A 20991-nucleotide genomic window follows, 5' to 3' on the forward strand; every position below is an offset into this window, starting at 1 on the left:
CCCTCCTTAATATTCTCTTTGGGATATAAGCCCAATAGGGCTGCTGGGACAAAAGGTATAAAGAATTTGATAACTTTATGAGCATAGTTCCAAATTGCTCTCCAGAAGGGCTGGATATACTCACAATTCCACCAACAATGTATCAGTGTCTCAGTCTTCCCACATCCCCTCCAACATTTGCCATTATCTTTTCCTGTCATCTTAGCCAATCTGAGATGTGTGTAGTGGTATTTCAGAGTCGTCTTAATTTGTAGTTTTCTGATCAATAATGATTTAGAGAATCTTTCATATGGCTAGAAATGGTTTCAATTTCTTCATCTAAAAATTGTCTGTTCATATCCTTTGACCATTTATCAACTGGAGAATGGCTTGAATTCTTATAAATTTGAATCAATTCTCTATACATTTTAGAAATGAGGCCTTTATGAGAACTCTTAACTATAGACAGGTTTTCCCAATTTATTGCTTCCCAGCTTCTACTCTTGTCTGCTTTAGTTTTGTTCATACAAAACATTTAACTTAATATAATCAAAATTATCTATTTTATGATCAATAATGATCTCCAGTTCTTCTTTGGTCACAAATTCCTTCCTGCTCCATGGATCTAAGAGGTTAACTATCCTATGTTCTTCTAATTTGTTTATAATATCATTCTTCATGTCTAGATCATGAACCCATTTTGACCTTTTCATCGTATACAGTATTAGGTGTGGATCAATGCCTAGCTTTTACCATACTAGTTTCCAATTTTCCCAACAGTTTTGTCAATTAATGAGTTCTTATCCCAAAAGCTGGGTCAATGGGTTTGTGAAATACTAGCTATTCCATTGACTGCCTACTCTACTGACAGTACCAAATGGTTTTTGATGACTGCTGCTTTATAATAAAGTTTTTGATCTGATCCAGCTAGGTCACCTTCATTTACATTTTGTTTTCATTAATTCTCTTGAAATTTGTGATCTTTTGTTCTTCCAAATGAACATTGCTATTATTTTTTCTAGATACGCAAAATAATTTCTTGCGAGTTTGATTGGTATAGCACTAAATAAATAGATTAATTTAGCTATTATTGTTATTTTTATTATATTCACTTGGCCTACCCATGAGCACTTGATATTTTTACAATTATTTAGATCTGGCTTTATTTATGTCGAATGTGTTTTGTAGTTGTATTCATACAGTTCTTGACTTTTCCTTCACAGGTAGACTTTCAAATATTTTATATTATCAACAGTTATTTTAAATTGAATTTCTCTTTGTATCTTTTGCTGCTGGATTTTGTTAGTGATACATAAAATGCTGATGATTTGTGTGGATTTATTTTGTATCCTGCTACTTTGCTAAAGTTGTGGATTTTTTTTTAGTGGTTCTCAAAGGTTCTCTAAGTATACTATCATATCATCTGCAAAGAGTGATAATTTGCTTTCCTCATGATCTACTCTAATTCCTTTGATCTCTTTTTCTTCTTTTATTGACAAAGCCAACATTATTAATGAAATATTTAATAGTAATGGTGATAGTGGGCAGCCTCGTTTCACTCCTGATCTTATTGGAATGGTTGTAGTTTGTTGCTATTACATATGATGCTTGCTGATGGTTTTAAATAGATGCTACCTCCTTAACTTCTTTCTTTTTTATTATAATTTTTATTTACAAGATATATGTATGCATGGATAATTTTTCACCATTGACCTTTGAAAAATCTTCTGTTCCAATTTTTCTCCTTCCTCTCCCTACACCCTACCCCAAATGACAGGCAGACCAATACATGTTAAATATGTTAAAATATATGCTTAACTTCTTTCCTATTTATTTTGTGGTTTGATTTATCTAGTTCTGAGAGAACAAGTTGGAGATCCCCCACTATTATAGTTTTGCTGTCTATGACTTCCAACAGCTCTCTTAACTTCTCCTATAGGAATATTGATGCTATACCACTTGGCACATACATCTTTAGTATTGATATTGCTACATTATCTATAGTACTCCTTAGCAAGATAGAGTTTCCTTCCTTATCTCATTGAGTTAGATCAGTTTTTGCTTTTGCTTGATCTGAGATCAGGATGTCTACCTTTGCTTTTTTTTTTTTTTTTTTTTTTTTTTTAACTTCACTTGAAGCATAATAGATTTTGCTCCAGCCTTTTACCTTCACTCTCTATATATCGCTCTGCTTTAAATGTGTTTTTTGTAAGCAACATATTGTAAGATTCTGGCTTTAATTCAGTCTGCTATCTGCTTTTGTTTTATGGGAGAGTTCACCCTATTCATATTCACAGTTAAAACAACTATGTATTTCCCACCATCTTATTTATCCCAAGTTATGCTTTTCTCTTTCCTTTGCCCCTTTCCCTCCTCCCCAGAATGTTGCTTCTGATCACCACTTGCCTCAAGCAACTCTTCCCCTTTAAAGCCCTTCTCCCTTTCTTATAACTTCCCTCTACTATTTCTGTTTTCCCTTCTATTAGCCTCCTACTTTCCTTTTCCTTTTGCCCTCCTACTTCCTTATAAAAACCTAAGTACATTTCAAAGTAAAGGAGGCATCAAGGGACACAAAACAGTTCTTCCTATGCAGAATGCCCTTATGTCACACATTGGGGTGGTAGGGAGGTTTTATCTCAGGAAAGCAGTATAGATGAAATTGTTTTCATAGTTTTAATGTTTTAAAAAATGGCACCACCTCACCTATTGAATTTCAAAAGATTGTAGTGTTTCATCCATTTTAGATTTAGTCTAAAACTTGAAAATACTATAAATAACAGTCAACATAAACCTAAACAAGCATATGTACATTTCTCCTTTTTATTACGAATGTTGTATTTCATATTCTTTTTTCAATTGAATTAAAATAAATTATTTTAAAAGTCTACAAACAACTCAAAATTAAAGTAATTTATTTATTGGTAAAATGGGACAAAAGGGTAAAAAAAACAGGGAAGTATAAAGGGCAAGAGACAAAGTATAATTTTCATAAAGCTTTTCATCAACAAACAAGAAAAATCTCTGAGATATTTTATTTATGGTTGGTTAAAATTTTAGAAGTTATCACATTACAAATAACTTCTGAAAAGGCCACAAAACATAACCAATTGGAAACTTTGGAATTGTATACCTTTGTTGTTGTCCATTCCCCCTACGGCATACAGGGTTCCAACAGTAGATTTTCTTGGTTTAGTTCTTGGACTTTGCATTAAAGTTCTTCTTTCAGGCAACAGATGGTACTTCATAGCTTCCAGAATAAGTTTTTGACATTCTAGGTCATCTTTAAATAAAGCATGGTTTTCAAGGTCAGCCAAAATCTGTGAATAATGAATCAGATTCATTATTAATAATGATTTTTGAAAGTTAAAGAATAAATGATGCAAACGTTTCATGCAATATTGTCATTAAAAACCTGAGTCAATTTCATATTTTTTCACTGATAAGAATAATAACTTTATAGATCAATACTTTCTTTCATCATGGACTCACAGAGGCTAAAGAGAATTTCAGAAGTCACTTGGGCACCCCCTGTATTATTGTTAAGATTAAAAATTTTTAAAGGGTTGCCTATGCTATCTTTAAATAGTATCTAAGCAAATGAATTAATCAATATCACTAAATAATTCAAATCTTCCAGGAAATATTTATTATGTTTCATCTAATTCTATGCTGGTACCATTCAGAGCATGTTTTCCATCTTAAGTGAAAATGTCATTCTACTCATTATAATTCTTGATGTAATTGAAGATTCTTAACAAGCCACTTCATGGCCTACTCAGCTTAGAGTCAGAAAATCTTTGTTAAAAATTCAGTGTTTGATTTTCATTATATGTGGGACTATGAAGAAATCACTCAACTTCTTAAAGAACTAGTATGCCTAATTTTTAAAAGGCAAATGCTAATATCTGTTTTCTGTCTTATACAGTGGTTTTGATGCTCAAATGACATAGTGTTTATAAACTGCTTTGCAAATCTTCAGCCAAAATTATTTTAGAAAAGGTTAGAATATTCAATTGATAATAGACATGTTTGGAGGAACATTCAGACAGAATTGTTTATTGAACTGGCCCATCTTCATAGTGACATTTATTTTTTTTCTTCATCTTTATTCTTTTCTCTACCATATGATATTAGACCAGAGAGTTCTTAAACTGGCTTCATATTCTGAAAATATATTGCAATATGATTAGTTATCTTTGAAATTGCATGTATTTCATTTTATATATTTAAAAACATTTTGAAGGTTCTAAAATGTAAATCAGAATGCTATGGGGAGTATATGACATAATTAGGTGTTCATCAGTTCATGCCTACCTTAGCAAATAATGACTATTTAGAGAGGCATCATGATATTGTGGATATAATTGTTTCTACCCATTGAAAGACCTGAATGCAAGACCAAGCTCTGACACATATTGACTATGTCATCATCAACAAGTCATTTGATCTGTAGGTTCTCTAGTCAATTTTATGACTACAAGTTGCAGAGAAACTATCAATTTGTACTGGTAGAACAGTTTCTTACATCAATGACATCAAATGGAATTCAATGGAGCAGTATCCGCCCAATAGCAAATATTTGCTGAATTCACTGAAATACTTAGTTAAAAAGGGTACAGAAGGTCATGGTATCCATGGTTTCAATAATGAAAAGAGTTTGGGGCTACATTCAGGCTCTCTAAGTGTCTGAGGCCAGCCACTGCAAAGAAGTAAATAATTCTTAACTATTTTCCCACATTTTTTCATTGAAAATATTGAAGGAGGTCACGTTAAACCAATGAACCACTGAGGAAACATTGTTCTCTCTTTGTGTATCAAAATAAGAAACATATAAACTGATGGTAAAGTTTAATCTTCTGGGACTTCTGGCTGAGGGGTAAAGCTATTTAACACCTAATAAATGTCTGTAGCACAAATATAGGCTAAATAGGAATTCTGAGGAAAATTTTAAATGGCAATAGCATATATGTCAATATGCCAGGGGAGATGAGAAGATAAAAATGTAGAGTCAGTAAGTTATAATAATAAAAAAAAAAATTAAAAATTGGAGTTAGATCTTAGTTTGAATTGTAGCTTTGATACTCAGCAGCTGTGTAAACTGGGACAAATTACTTAACTTCTGCAATCTTTTGATTCCTAAACTATAAACCAGGAGCATTCTTTTTATTAGTTAGCATGTTTTCTGCTGGGAAATCATTTTGTGAAGCATAAAGCATTATAAGCACACAAGCTATATGGTAGAGAGGCACCGTAGTATTAAGGATTCAGTTGGCTTCAAAGCAGGAAGACCTGGTCTAAGACCTACCTCTTACATATATACATATATAGAGTGTGTGACAGTAGACATGTAACTTGATCTGTAGATTCTCTAAACAAATTGGAAATTTAATATAATTATTAATATATGCCCAAATCTCTCCCCAATGAGCCTTGTAACCTAATTGGGAAGATAAGCATATATGAAACTAGATAATATTAATGTTGTGATCTTGACAAGTTCTGATTGTACAAATCAGTGTAAACTAGATTAGTCATTAAAAGTTTCCTGGGAAAGTTAAAATATGGGCTGAGAATTCAGTAGTAGATTGGGTTTGATTAGGAATAAAGAAAGAAGAAGGATGTTTTGAAGGCAAGAGAACAGCTTAAACAGAAATATGGAGGAAAGAACATACACATTGGATACTAGCTTGGCTAGAACAGAGGGTTCACATTTTGCAGAGTAGTAAGGTCAGAAAGATAAGGTGGAATCAGATACTAGAGAGCCTTAGATTCCAGAAATGTCAATGATGATTAATACTTAAATAAGTATCAGTGGTTAAATGGTTTGCCCATGATCACAAATCTAGTAAGTATCTAAGTATTTGGACTTGGAGACAAGAGAAACAGAAAATTATAGGGGAAGCGAGAGAAAGAAATGAATGCCAAAGAAAGAGAAAGATTCCTGAGGAAAACATTAGGAGATGGGGAAGTATATAATGATATATAAAATGGAAGTGACCAAGAAAATGGGAGTGGTATACACAAAGTGAAAAAATTTTATTCACATAAGTGGTGAACTTCAGTGTAAATTATAGTTACAATTTCATCATAAAAATAATGAATTATTTTCTTCATAATAATTCAACTGATCTATATTTTAAACTCCAAAAAACTCTTGTCCAAATAATATAGCCATAGTATTTACCAAACTTGGGAAAATATATCACTTAGGAATAGGAATATTCTATACATTGCTGCTGCTAGGCTGCCAGTTTCCATAAAATAATCCTAAGGGTCAATGTAGATTTGGGGGAGAGGTTCTTCATCACTATGACAAATAAAACCCTCAAAAACCCTCAAAGACCAAAATAATAGAAGATGGAAATTGCTTTTAGGAAGCTTAATCTGTTAGCAATTTACAAAATGTATTAGGAAAGTGATGGGAAAGAAATGAGAGCAATTAAAACTAATAAACTAAATCTATAATTTCTTTTTTGGAAGTGTCTCCTGTATGAAGGAAGTCCTAAGAAGATATGGAAAGTTTGAAAGAGATTAGAATCTTTTTATTCCCTTCCTTTAACGTTGCCAAGATAAATGTCAAAAAGATTTAAACTATTTGAAATTATTAAAAGAATATTTTAAAAACCCAAAAGAAAATACTACTTAAATTCAAATATCATAGATGTGAGCAATCCCTCTATCAGTATAGATTTTAACTCATTCATGACTATTTATTTTTTGCAATTGATGTTCTCACACTGGTTATCTAAAAAAAAAAATTCTATACAACACTATATAAGCTTTCCTTTAACATGTTCTAGGGAGAAAGTACAACACTCAGGCTGATCATCTGCTATTCCTTAATTTTATTACATTAAAAAGATCCCTTCCTTGAATGATTCTAGACCCACTGATGGATTTCAAATTAAAAATGACACATAAATATTTGCAAGTCTGCAATGTTACCAATATGTATAATAGCTTCAAATAACACAGATAATAATTCTTTTACATCTTTTTTGCTGTTTTAGAGAGTTCCTTTCTCTAAAAATTGATTACCCTGTGATCAATATAGTCACTTCTTTTCTGAGTGAGGCTAGTTTGTTCCTTGAATGACCAAAAAAAAGGGGGGGAGGGGAAACACAAATGAAAAGAAAGTAAGAAAGGAAAAGAAAACATCCTTCTATTTGGGCTGTAATTGAAGCTTTTTTGGTTTAGTAGGAGTTTTCACAATTTTTGTTCCATATTCATATCATTCAAGAACATAGGAATCACTTTATAATGAGGCATCATTATCACATCTCTGAGGTAGAGATTAAAAGAAGCTTAGGAAAAAACACCAGGTCAAAAAATATGTAAAAAAATAAAAAATATGGTAGAATATTCTTTTAATAAATTGGGTAATACATATATACAGTGATTAAAAGAAAAATGTTAGAATAAAAAGTTGTAAAAAAAGTAAAATTATTCTGAGTTATAATGAAGAAGATACTGGTATTGGCTTAAAAAGCTATCTCTGGAGATGGTGACAAATTAATTAGTTTGATGATATCTATGAAAATTGACACCAATAGAGTCTGTAAAAAATGTTTTACTTAATGATAGAATTGACAAATAAAATAGAGACAACAGAAAAACAAACTGATAAAATTAATCAACAACATCAAAAGATTTGGGTGTGATTAAAATAAAAGCAATATTTATATAGCACAGAACAAAGAGAAAGTATTTCTAAATTATTATGTTCTAAAACCATTGAGAAAGAAAATGATCTTGATCACATTTTGTTAAACTGAACAAGAATTTTTTTCTCAAAATACTGAAAATGGAGAAAAATGGAAAATCTACAAATTTATTGTATATTAGTTGTGATGAACACAAAATTCAATTTATTGACCTTTATGTTAATGAAATTTCAAGTCAAGAATAAAATGGCAAGATGATTTTATAAACAACTAATATGAAAGGTATTTTTTTCTAAATAAAAAAACAATTAACTAGAATGTGATATATAAGGTAATATAAGACTTTTAACTCGAATTTCCACCAAAGCTAAATATTCTTTACAAAGACAATGCTGGTTATTAAAAAAATGAACTTGAAAAACTTACAGAAAGAAAGTCCAAATTTAAAATAGTTTATGGGATTTTAAGGAATTGATATTTCATAACTGTGATTATCTCAGAGCAGGTATCACAGAAGGATTTTTAAAAAGAACTAATAGCAGTGAATGGGGAGTGAGATGGTACAGTGAATAGAGCACTAGGTTTGAAATCTAGAAATCTCATCCTTATGTTTAAATCCAGGCTCACACACATATTAGTCATGTTACCATGGGCAAATCATTTAATTCTGTCTATCTCAGTTTCTCACTTGTAAAATAAGATGAAGAAGGAAAATGGCAAAATACTTTCCAGAAAAACCTTCAAAGATCCTCAGAAAGAGGTGGACATGATTGAAGTGACTGAAAACAAAAGTTGTAATTCATTGCTTAATTCCTGAAAGATACAATTATGAGAAAAATAAAGGAGGAAGCAAGAGATGAAAAGTTTGTATTTGAAGAAATTAAAAAGCAATTGATTGCAGGGAAAAACAGTATACCCAGATAAGCGCAGGGGGCTTGAGTTCTGGTAAACAGGTTGCAAGAACCTTAGGTCTTGATACATGTTTCAAAAATCTGCTTTTATAAGCCCAGTCCAAGGTTGAGGAGTAAATACCCTCTCTCCTTGGAGGGGATAATTATTACCTTAATCTATAAATACTTATCACATCCTACCTCCTCTAATGAACCAGTTCCTTGATGCCATTTGGTTCCATCTGCTTATGGTACAATAAAGCCCCTTCCTTTGAGAAATGATTCTGGTTTTGTGGTAATTCTTACAGATCAAACTACGCTTCTACTGCATTTCTATTGGTGTCTAAATTCAAGGGGTGGGGAGTGGGGGAGGAAGTTGAGAGCAGATCCCTTAAGCTACTCTTCCATGTTCCCTTTTCTCCTGGACATTTTTCCTCTGATGATGGCTCCAAATTTGGCCTTTGGCCTGGATTAGTAAATCCATCCTCTTCCTCCTTGTTTCACATCCATTCCTCTCCCTTGTCTTCTATGACTTTGAAGCCCTTCCCAAGGGTGTTCTAACCCAGGAGTGATAGGATAGGAGAGATCCCTCCTAGTTTTAGTTGACATTTTTACTAATTGGGCCTTTCCATGCCATTCAACAAAAGCAGAGGAAGTAGTCTGTGTCCTCCAGATATTTTTCCAGATTCAGTCTTACCTATAGAGTGATAATGGCCCATATTTTACTTCCCAAATCACTTAAGGAGTCTCTGAAGCATTAGGTATTATCTACTATCTCCATTCTGCTTGGCACTGCCAATCCTCAGGAAAAATGGAGAAAGACAATAAAACCTTAAAACAAACCCTAACAAAAATGAGTCAGGACTCTTAAAATGGGTGGATCAAACTCCTGCCCATCTGCCTTTTCCACACCAGGGTAGTCCCCTGAACACATGTTAAACTTAGCTCTTGAGTTCCTCTGTGGAGACCCTTTTGAACAACAGACATCCTTATTGACACTGATACACTCAGATCTCTCTTGTGTACTGACCAACTCAAACAAATAGGACTGCCCTACAAGATCATGTTAATCCAAGCTCACCTGGGCTTAGCAACAAGTCACCTAATGATCTTTACTAACCTGGTGAAATGGTATACCTAAAAGATTGGCAAACATTCCAATGATACTCCCACTTATTCTCCAAATAGAAAGGTCCATTTAAAGTTATTCTTTCTCTTTCCATAGCGGTCAAATTAGAAGGGCAACCCACTTGGATACTAGTCTTAGACCAGACTAGAGTTAAGCCAGTCCATATTTCTTTAGAAGACCCTGGCCACATACCAGTCAGCTACTCTACTCCTATGAACCAGTGCAGGATCTATACTTCTTTTTTAAGAGACAGCAATTAGTCATGTCCCCAGAATAGGAATTATTGCTTTTTTGCTATACTCCTGTTATTTTGCACTCCTTTCTTTATCTTCTTTTTGTGTATCCATTGGGATCAGTACAGGGGGAAGACCAATTGGTAACTGTTACCCACTTAGGGCAAGGCTTTTAACCTATCTGAGTCTCTGTACTTACCTTCCATCCTTTATTTAGTGGCCAACAGTACCATACATTTCCTTAATGTTACCTCCTGTTGACTCTGTCCTGGCAATTCTAACTCTATAAAAATAGTCCCCCTTTCCACCTTGTGAGTAGGGGGAGATTACCCTTACACTAACTAGCTCCCCCTTTGGATACTAAAATTGTGAAACAACTGTTATCATCAATCTTTGTTTTTTGAGGGTCTGCATGGATCTCTTGAACCCTCCCACTGAGCTTGGTAAACTCAGAATCACTTTTCTAGCACTTAAGACACTCTCTTTTTTGAATCCTCTGCATTTTTCCCCATCCCACCAGGAGTCCTAATCATTTTGTTTTCTAGCAGATCCCCAAGGGGATTCCTGTGGGCAGAATCGACATGCATTGACATTCTCACTGCAGTCCAGTTTGACACCTGTGCTTTCCTCAGTGAGGAGTGCTGTTTCTTCATGAACAAGTAATTTTCTTTATGGGTAGTTTACAGCAGGGAAGAGAAAAACAAGATGTGGTAGCCCACCCAACTAGGTGGAGGAGTTTTGGATCCTACTAAACTGAATGCAGGAAGCTTGAATCTTGCTACATGTTTCAAGATTCTGTTTTGAAAAGTCCTGACAAATGTTTGCAGGCTAACCCGCCACAAACATTTCTTAGGAGGAAATAACCATTTCCTTACTCTAGAAATACCCATAACAAACTACCTCCTCTAATCAACCAATTCTCTGATGATGTTTAATTCCATCTGATTTTCTTTCAAAAAATCTCTCTCTTTTGAGAAATGAGTCTGATTTCTTGATGATTCTTACAAATTGAAACTGCCTTCCCACTACACATGCTATCCCTCACACATAACACTCCATTTCCACTTTCCATGTTGTTTCTCTGGTTTTCCCTTATGTTGAATTCCCTCAAGGGATTCCCTCAAGGGATTCCTCCATTCTGTTTCTCTCAAGGCTTCCCTCACTTTCATAGAGACTTCCCTCAAGAAGACTTATCTGACCAATCTCTAACACCCCTCCATTGCAAGTACCTTCCTCTGAAATTATGTCTAAACTACAATTTACATATCTTAGATCTACATATCCATATGCATGTTCTTTCGCCCATGAGAATGTGAACTCTTGTTGGATAGTGGTTGAGTTTTTTCCTAGCATGTCAGCACAGTGCTGGACATCATTTAATAAATATTTAATATTAATGATGATAAATACCAAAATTAGAGATTAAGAAAGATTGTTTAGATTGAAGAAATAGAGAACTATATGCATATTTTGTTTTGTTACTAGAACTGTGAACTCTTTGGTGAGAAATTGCCATCAATTGGAATGTCAATATGTCAATAGAAAAGTTCTTTGAAATTTATTTTCTTTGTTGTTGTTGTTGTGGTTGTTGAGTTGTGTCTAACTCTTCCTGGTCCCATTTGGGATTTTCTTGGCAAAGATACTGGAATAGCTAGCCATTTCCTTCTTCAGCTCATTTTATACATGAGGAAAGAAGGGAAAAACTGTTAAATAACTTGCCTAGAATCATAAAGCTAGTAAGATCCTGAAGTCAAATTTTAATTCAGGAAGAGAAATTTTCCTGACTTGAAGATGAACACTCTATCTATTGTGTCATCTTATACAATTATCTTGGAAGTACCCAAATTACTGAGTTATTGACCAAATTCCCAAGTTGCAGAGGATTTGATCCTAAGGCTTCCTCATTCCAAAACCTGAACTTTGTTAAACTGTTTTTCACGCACTGGTATATATGGACAAAAGTAATAGGAAAGACATGGAGACCCAGATTCATCAATTAGAAAACATTTAACTGAAACAGAACAATCTGAGAATGCAAGGTTCAATATTTCATTTACAAGCTGCCATACTGAAAGGCACCAGGTAGGTTGGGATAAACAGATCAGAAGTCTATGACCTTTCACTAGCTGGGGCTACTGAAAAAAAGCAAGCTAGACAGAGGAGAGTCAGGAATCAAACAAAAGTTCAGTTTCAAAATGAGAATAAACTTGCAAGCAAGGATCCATGTCCTGAAGCCCCATCCCTGGGGGGAGTGAGACAAGGCAGTGTGGGAAGATCTGGTTATTTGTACCCATGACTGTGCAGTGAACTGTAGCCATGACAATGGAGGGGTTAACAGAAAATATAATAAGTTTGATTCAGGATTTTGTTGTGACTGAGATCTTCCAGAGCTCAGGGCATAGCCCTCTTGCTGGACTTTTACTCTTCAACTCTGAAGGACTTATATTGAATAATGTTATCCACACCAAGAGAAGAACTGATTGTGTCGGAATATAGATTAAAATCTATCTTTAAAAAATTATTTTTCTTGAAGATTTTTTGAGGGGAGGAATCTATGTTATATTTCAAAACATGATAATAATGGAAATGTTTTGCATAATTTCACATGTGCCTTCTCAATGTGGGTATGAAGAGGAAGGAAGGGAGAAAACCTAGAACTCAAAAGTTTTAAAAATGTAAAAAAAAATGTTTTACACATAAATGGGGAAAACAAAATATTAAATAAATAAATGGGAAGAAAAAATTATATTGCTTAAAACCTTGACAATTGAGAATTACATTCTTCAAAATGTTGAAATAACAAATGATCTTTGTACTAAACAAACTGCTTTGTTTGGCATTCTTCATAATCTGACTCTCAATTTAAATGTCCAGGCTATAAAAACATTTCTTCCTTTCACATCTTCCATGACCCTGTCCTCCTTTACAATTCTTCAAATATCACAATCCTCCCATTTTTATGTCTGCTCATATTGTTTTCCATGCATGGAATGTTCTCCTTTCTCATTTCTTCCTCTTAAAATCATGAATAGCCTTTAAGACACCTCCAGAACTACTTTTTGTGTGAAATACATCCTTATCATTCATCTGTTTAGTGAATTCTCCTCCAAGTTACTTTATTTGGTTTTTATTTGATTGCTCTGGAAGCTAACTTTACCTGCACCTTAAGGCCAGATCAAATGAATTAGGCGAGTTGGCTGTTATTGTAGTTATTGTTTTTCCTAAAAGGCAGAGAAGCTGCCTTAGGATCAAGCCTAGGACCTGATTTATTTCACAAATTTAAGACATATGTAGCGTATGCTATTTCCCACACTAATCTGTGAAATTTAAAGCTTAACAGTTGACTCATTACACTGAGAATCAACATAGCCTTTTAGCCAGGCTTGAATGGAAATGAAGTAGGCTTCTTTGTTGAGTATTCTTACTATTTTATTGTTAACTTTTTAAGTTTTGGCTAACAAATATTTCATTTTGCTCCAATTTGAAGCCTAAAGTGGACTGATATGAGGTAGACCTGGCCCACAACCCCAGTATTAAGTGAATGTTGTTTTCCTCTTTAACAGGAATATATATATATATATATACATATATATATATATATATATATTTTTTTTTTTTTTTTTTTTTGAGGGCAGTTTTGCTTTTGTCTTTTTATCACTAGTGCCTAGTAGAATATCTGGCCCAAAGTCAATGCTGAATGAATATTTGTGCATTTTTCATGAAGAGAAAAAGATGGCATTCCATCAAATGTAAAGAGGAGATAAACAGGATGCTTGTTGATCTTGAAATGTGGCATGAATACCTTAGAGAAGAGATATTATAGACTAATGGGATTAATTAGCATATTGATCCTGGAATCAGGAAGGCCTGAATTCAAATCTAACCTCAGACACTTCCCTTTCCCTATCAGTAAAATTCAGATAATAATAGTACCCACCTTCCAGGTTTTTTGTGAGGATCAAATGGGTTAATAAATGCACAATACCTGGTACACAGTAGATACTAAATATTAGTATTATATACTAATATATATACTATGTAGTATATACTAATAATAGCTAAATAAATGTTAGTTATTATTTTTATTATTAGCTAAAGTATATACATATTATGTTAAACTATATAATGATTATTATTAGCTAAAATATTGAGTAATGTAGCCAATATGTAGCAAAAATGATAATTATAATTTCTCATTTACATTAGGAATAAAATAATAGCATAATTGCAAACATTTTAATAAATTATATTACTGTGGAGGAGAAGCAGTATGGTATAGTGAATAGAGATTAAAAAAAAAAAAACCCTTTCAAGTTTTGATTTTAATATATAAACCTGCTTTCTCCCAGAGAGAACTATTATTATTTTAAAACAAAAGAAAGCAAAAGAACACCAACATTTTGGCGCCCGAACAGGGACAAAATCCTGATTTCAGTGGAAAAGCCTCTGATCCTGAATCCAGTGGAAAAGTCTTCTTGACCCAGAAATTAGGGTGAGTACAACAAAGAAATTTTGTTAAAAGAATTAAAGTATAATTTCAGCTAAGATGGGACAGATACTTAGAAAACAGCCTGTTTCTGTTCATGGAAAATGTTTAGAAAACATTGTCAAAGTTATGGAAAGCCAAAGTTTGATTATAATTTTGGAGCAGATCACTGAACTTTTAGAAATTGTTAAGTACGTATGTCCTTTGTTCTCTATGGAAAAAGATGGTTGAGTTTTCCTTAAGTCATTTAACCTATAAGTGACTCAGCTGATTCTAGATCTAAGAATGTTAAATTGTAGAGCATGTGACAATCTGCATTGGTAAAGAAAGTTTCCATTCTGGGGTTTCTGCCTTCTAATGAAATCTTAGCATTATTCCTCTCTACTCATTAAAAGAATAAAAGTCATGAAACTTGTATGGTTATATTAATAGAAACAAGATATTTCTTTTTTTTCTGTGAGGTAATTGAGATTAAGTGCCTTGTGTAGGGTCACACAGAAGCTGGTAAGTATTAAGCAACTCAGGGCAGATTTGAACTCAGATTCTCCTGATTCCAGATCTGGTACTCTATCTACTGGGCCATCTAGCTACCCTGAAACAATATATTTCTTAAAATTTATGTAACATTAAAAAATATAAAAACAGAAGGAATTTTCAATTTTATTATTTAAGTATTTACTTTAAGAACTGGCTTTGTATAATTTGGAGAAAAATTAGTGACTGTGTCATAATCATAATCATAAAAAAAATAAACAATATCACTTCTTTTTAAAAGGACATGTCAATCAATTACTTTATGACATCTCTATAATACCAGTACCTTTGGTAGTCACAATTTCCCTTTCTATTTTGTCTAGCCTATTAAACTATAATCTTTTTGAGTGTAGGACTTTTTAATACTCCTGTTCCTAATGTTTAGCACATTTTTTGGTCATTTTTCATTCCTTTATTAATAAAGCAGTTGTTGTTTACTCTTTTGTAGAGTGCATTTAACTGAATTAGTAAGCTAAGAATTTTCACAGAGAAGTGTTTGTCAAGCTAATAAGTATCAAGTGAGAGTCTTACTGCCTAAAGATTTTTAAAACAAGGGGTTGAAGTTTTTCAAATTTGGTGCTGTGTAAATGCATGATAAAATGTTAGAAGCTTTGAAGAATGGTGGAGCTTTGAAGAATGACTCATCATTAACAAAGTTAATTGATTGTTGATATGTTAGGTAAAGCTCATTTTACCTGCTGAAAAAAAAAATCAGAGATAGCTGTTTACTATTATCTAACAGAAAAGAAAGAGAATAGATTTTCTTCACCTACTATAGGCAATGGAATTTTAAGATCCATCAAGATACAGGTTCAAAGCTAGGCAGTTAGATGAAAGGAATAAGTATTTTCAATAAATTTCAAATGAGCTTTCCTTTAAAATTTTTTCTTTAACCTTGTTCAGATAAATAATGCTTTCTAACAAGAGAATCTGACTCCCTTAGATTTTGTGTTTATGCAAGAAAAAGTCATGCAATCAGACAAGAGTATACAAGAATATAACCAGTTTGCTACACATACATTTCAAAAAACATTATCTTAATATCATCATTTGACCACAAAAGCCTTCCTGCTACTTAAGTCGGGTTACAGGCAGGTTCAATTCTTCCTGGTGTGATGAGATGGTTTCTTATCCTTTTAGTTAGGGAAATAAAATAATAGCTATTTACACATTAGAAACCAAGAAAAAAATAAAGACAAATATGAAAGTAAACTATCAAATTTTGGATAAGAACTAAAGACATAAATGAAGACTTAAGGATTACATATATGAAGTATATTAGAATAAATCAATTTTCTAATCTATGTGATTTTAAATCTTGGAGGGGGTATTTTCTACTCCTTTTGTATATATTTGCTATGAGATCTTATGGTAAGGACTGCCATATACATCATTTTGCCTCAGACTCCAATCATTTTAATATATAGAAAATGGTATGATAAAGGTCTATGACTATATTTTATCAAGCGTAGACATTTGAGTTATGCTTTGGATACATTTGGAATTTGTAAACATTTACAATCCCTTTTACTCCAATAAAGCTATCTCTTTTAAAAACAAAATTTAAAAAAAAACAGCATATTATGCTTAAAATTATCCCAAATGAAAGCTATCAAAAATATGCCTAAAAAAAATTCAATCAGAAACCAACAACTTTTTTAAAATCTGCATTGTGGGTTTTTTTTTTTTTTTGATTATCATTTATATAGTGCTTTCCATAAATGAAATCCGAGAAGGAAAACAAATGAAATGTATTATAAATTAATCTGAATTTCATGATAATATACTGTATTTTTTGACTATTTTGTCAACTCAAAGCATAAAAATGAGGTTATATTTTCTTAAATTTAATATAAATCTTAATTCCTTTCAAATCAAAAGTAAAAGCATGAGTATCACATTCTTTGCTATGCATATATAAAAATTACAGCAAAATTAGCATTAACCCTTGGACCTTTAAAATAGCAACCTCAATGGTTTTAATCAGAGAATATCTACATTTTTCTGAAAAATAAACATCACAATATCTTCAATACTCAGTAAGCATTTGTTGAATGAATAAGGGTACATATCTATACTTAGAGATACAAATATGTAACTAATATATTTAACAGCATCTAATCAATGTGAATCATTGAAGATATATTCTGTAGTGATTTATATATTCTTCCTTAGAAAATACTATGGCAAAATTTTCATTTGGCTTTTGTGTCATTTCACTGAGTGACAATCTGGAGAAATAGGGGTGGTTGGGGAGGACTTTTTGCAAGAACCTTTTAATAAATGTTCACATTTTCTTATGCCTCGGAATGTTTACTAAAAGAAAAATAAATGAATTAAGTCAGGACAAACTAGAACCAAGTATTGTACCCTGTTTTCCTGTGTTTGCACTCTCTTTAGGATTCAGAGATATTTACAATATTGCCATATTTATGAACAAAGATGATCAAAATTAATCCCTTTGGCTTTACTTTAGAATCTTTAATATTTTTTGGTATGACACTAGGGACAATAAAATCTATTCATAAATTGTAAATGTAAAAACTAAACGGAATCTTATTGCAAAAGACAGTCCTTTCGAAGAAAACTGACAGTTATATAACTTTTCAAAAAATCATCTAAATTAAAAAACAAGATAAAATGTATGATGACATATTTCCACATGCCACATGCTACCAGACAAAAAAATGGCAAATCAGTATCTCAAAAGATATATCAATTATTCATGAGTTCAGATTTTATTTTCTTCTCTTTTTAAAAATTTGTATTAAATTATTTCCAGAATATGTTCCAGAAAAGAAATAAAGACAGTGAATGAATTCCACAGTGCCAAGCTAAACATTTTTAGTGCTCAATAGGAATAGACTCTGAGGACAGAGGAGAATTCAAAGATGATAGAATTTAGTCATATAAAATTTTCAAGCATATAAGCAGAGCTGTAAGGGAATCATTTCAGGACTTGAGGCATAATTTTCAACATTTTGCTCTTTTTCAGGGATTTGGGGAAAATAATACAATAATGTCCAGTAACCACTGAAAATTTTGAAATGCTAATTAAATCAAATTCTTTTCCTTAAGCATTCTAATTTTTTGCTTTACATTTGTTAATTTTAGCAATTTACTGATTGACAAATGTTTGTATAGATTAAAGGGGCATACAAACAGAACTATAGTCAAAGAATCAATAGGGCAGAGATTCTCTACCCTAGATGTATAAATTTCATTATGTTTCAAATCAAAAGATTTCTAGAAATTATAAAAATAAAAGGATTATAAGATGATTGTGTTAGAACTGCAGTAGGTGCTGAAACCAAAATCAGGAAGTCTTTGGTGCAAATACCACCACCCAAATTTATTTATTGTCTAACTAGAGTCAATTCACTTAACTTCTCTGAGGCTGTTTCCTCATGTATGCCATATGGATAATAAGAGCTGAAGTACCTGCCTATCTAATTTTCAAGTTTGTTATGAGCTTCACAAATGAAAATGTATCGAATCTAAGAGATGGGGCCAGTTCCTCTATTATCAAGCAGGGCTGTATCTAAACCATTCTAGTAAGAAGATTAAAATTGATACTGTATCATTTATTTATTGGTTCTGTTTATAGTTAATTGATTTTTTCCTGTAATGGTTTAAGTCACAGCTCATTGTCTCTGAACTCTGTTCAGAATTAAGATGGTCTGTAATTGGTTTAATTTTTTTAAATCCAGCTTTTTTGTTAATCACTGATCTATTCTTGCCTCAAGTGCCTGTCTGTGGGAGTAATGTGTGAATATCAGGGCATTGGAATTAATACCTTCATACCACCAAACCATCCTTCGATGATGTCTGAATTGTTGTCCAAAAGGTCTGGTCCGTTATTTCTAAAACCTAGCAGCTGAATTAAAACAGTGAATAATTTTTAGTCTCAGGAAATAAGAATGAGGGAATGATCACTGTTAGCCTCTCATTACCAAATTTTTAACCAATCATATATTTCTTGTGCTTCAGCTTTGTAACCAATATGTTCCCTTCAATTCCATGATGTCAACTACCCTGTTTTATTCTTTATTCTGTATTCCTCAGTATTTATTAAGGGGAGCTATACTTTTGCTAGGGGTGTATGGCATAAAAATGGGATAACCATTGACCCTTTTTTTGCTAGAAAGCATGTCTCTGTTAATAAAATGTCATTTTACTCAGAAAATTGCTTTCATTTGCCTTTTTTTGTTAAATTTCCCTTGCTACATTAGAATGAGAGTTCCAAAAACTACACTGTAAAAAAGTAATCCTCTAATAATCCTACCAATTTTATCTTTTGCTGTGAAATGGTGGCAGTCCTATACAGGAATATCCATTAAATAATACATGATACATGCATGCTAAAATTTAAGTTATATTCCTCTAAAATTTTCTGGAAAAGTATCTGAGGAAACAAGTAAAATAAAAGAATCTAAGAATGAAGTAATGGATTCGTTACTTTTATTTGGAACAAAGAAACATCTGAGGGTCTTGTAATGAATGATAATTCCCTAAACTGGTGGTCAAAGTTGAAATGAATGACATCATCCAAGCAACTAGAGCTCATAAAATAAGCCTAACTGAAACTTCTTTTAAGAGACAACTAGGTTTTATGTTGCTATAATTTATATCATAATTTTATTTCTTCAATACAGAGTTCCTGTGTTATAGGTTAAAGACACTATTTTTCTATAAGTAAAATAATTGGACTAATGAATACAATAATTCATTTTCCCCAGCATAATTATCATCTCAGATATAGACTACAGTGTAACCTCCTAAATGTTCTTCTGCCTTCCAGTCTTTTTTCTCTATAATCTATCTTGCATAATGTTCCAAAAATAGGTTTGACTAATTTTGTCATGTTATTAAAACATACCTAATAATACTTCCTCATTTAATAGAAATTGAAGTTTCTTTGGAATTCAAATTTCTCATAATCCAGTTCCATTTTGTCTTCTTAATCTTGTCTACCCCAACTCCCAAAAGTAGTCAATAAGCTGTTCTCATCACTGTTACATAAATGTTCCATGCCTGTTTCCAAAATATGAAAGATTTTCTCCTTATTCTGGCCTGACTTAGCTTCTGCTTCCCTTCACCTATCCAAATCCTACAAGGCACAGATTATGTGATGCTTGTTCCATGAGGCAGCCCCACCATTGCTAGAAAATATTTAAGGGAGTTCACCAAATATTTGTGCTTTGTTCTTGCCTCTGAAATGTTTGTTTTATATCAATAAATAATACAAAGGCATTATAGACACTCCTGGAAAATCAACAAATGACACAAAGCTTAAAGGGATACTCACAGGAGGAGAATAAAGGTTAAAAGAGGAATATTTAACTTTTTGTAATGAAATGCTTCCTAAAAATTATGTCTACTCAAAATAGAATAGGCTGCTTCATGAGAAAGTCTGACCAACAAACCATATTTTGTTATAGTTGATTTTCTCTCTTGGTGCCTGAGATTGACATCTAGTTATAGGAGAATAAGGATGCTGTTCTTGTTCTACCCTCTGTCTTCTGCATTTTAAACTTGCTCTTTGTGAAGCTATATGGGAAGCAGGAGAGAAGGGCAGGTCATATGGCAGGCATGGAATTCCCCAGTGATTTGAGTCAGGAGCCAGCAAGCAGATGGCATTATTGGCAGCTGTTAGTCACCAATCTGCAGGAAGGGAGTTTAGGAGTGATAGACAAACTACTCATTAAGATATATATCTAGAAATCTGGTTCACTGATGTCATGGAATCGTATAGCCATGCTTAAATTTTAGTTGAGTTTCATTTTTCTCTCAGTGACCTTCAAGTTAAAGCCTTATAATTTGTCTAACTATTAGTACAAGGTATTATTTGGCCAGGATCTTAATTTCCTTTTAATAATGGAACAATCTGAGAGAATTTTAATCACCACATATTTGCAGATTTTCAGCTTCCTTCACATTTACTGTGATCAAAGCCCAACATACCTCTTTTGATCATTGTCAGTGGAATAAGCTTCTGAGAAAACATCAAGGTGGATAAATCTTGCAAGTCAATAAGGAATTAAAAAAAAATTCTCACAAGCAAAGCCATCTCTAT

The 20991-nt window shown here is 32.6% G+C and overlaps 1 protein-coding gene across 1 annotated transcript in view; it reads right to left on the reverse strand.

The window, feature by feature from the left end:
* The window catches only part of KLHL1 (kelch like family member 1), a 553989-nt gene that overhangs the window by 148149 nt on the left and 384849 nt on the right, over window positions 1-20991 (reverse strand). Inside the window, exon 6 of the mRNA XM_003765805.2 lies at window positions 3110-3296. Within this exon, the coding sequence (XP_003765853.1) occupies window positions 3110-3296 (187 nt within the window). The remainder of the gene's footprint in view (window positions 1-3109; window positions 3297-20991) is intronic.

The sequence above is a fragment of the Sarcophilus harrisii genome, chromosome 3 (genome assembly GCF_902635505.1).
Source record: "Sarcophilus harrisii chromosome 3, mSarHar1.11, whole genome shotgun sequence".
NCBI classification, from domain to species: domain Eukaryota; kingdom Metazoa; phylum Chordata; class Mammalia; order Dasyuromorphia; family Dasyuridae; genus Sarcophilus; species Sarcophilus harrisii.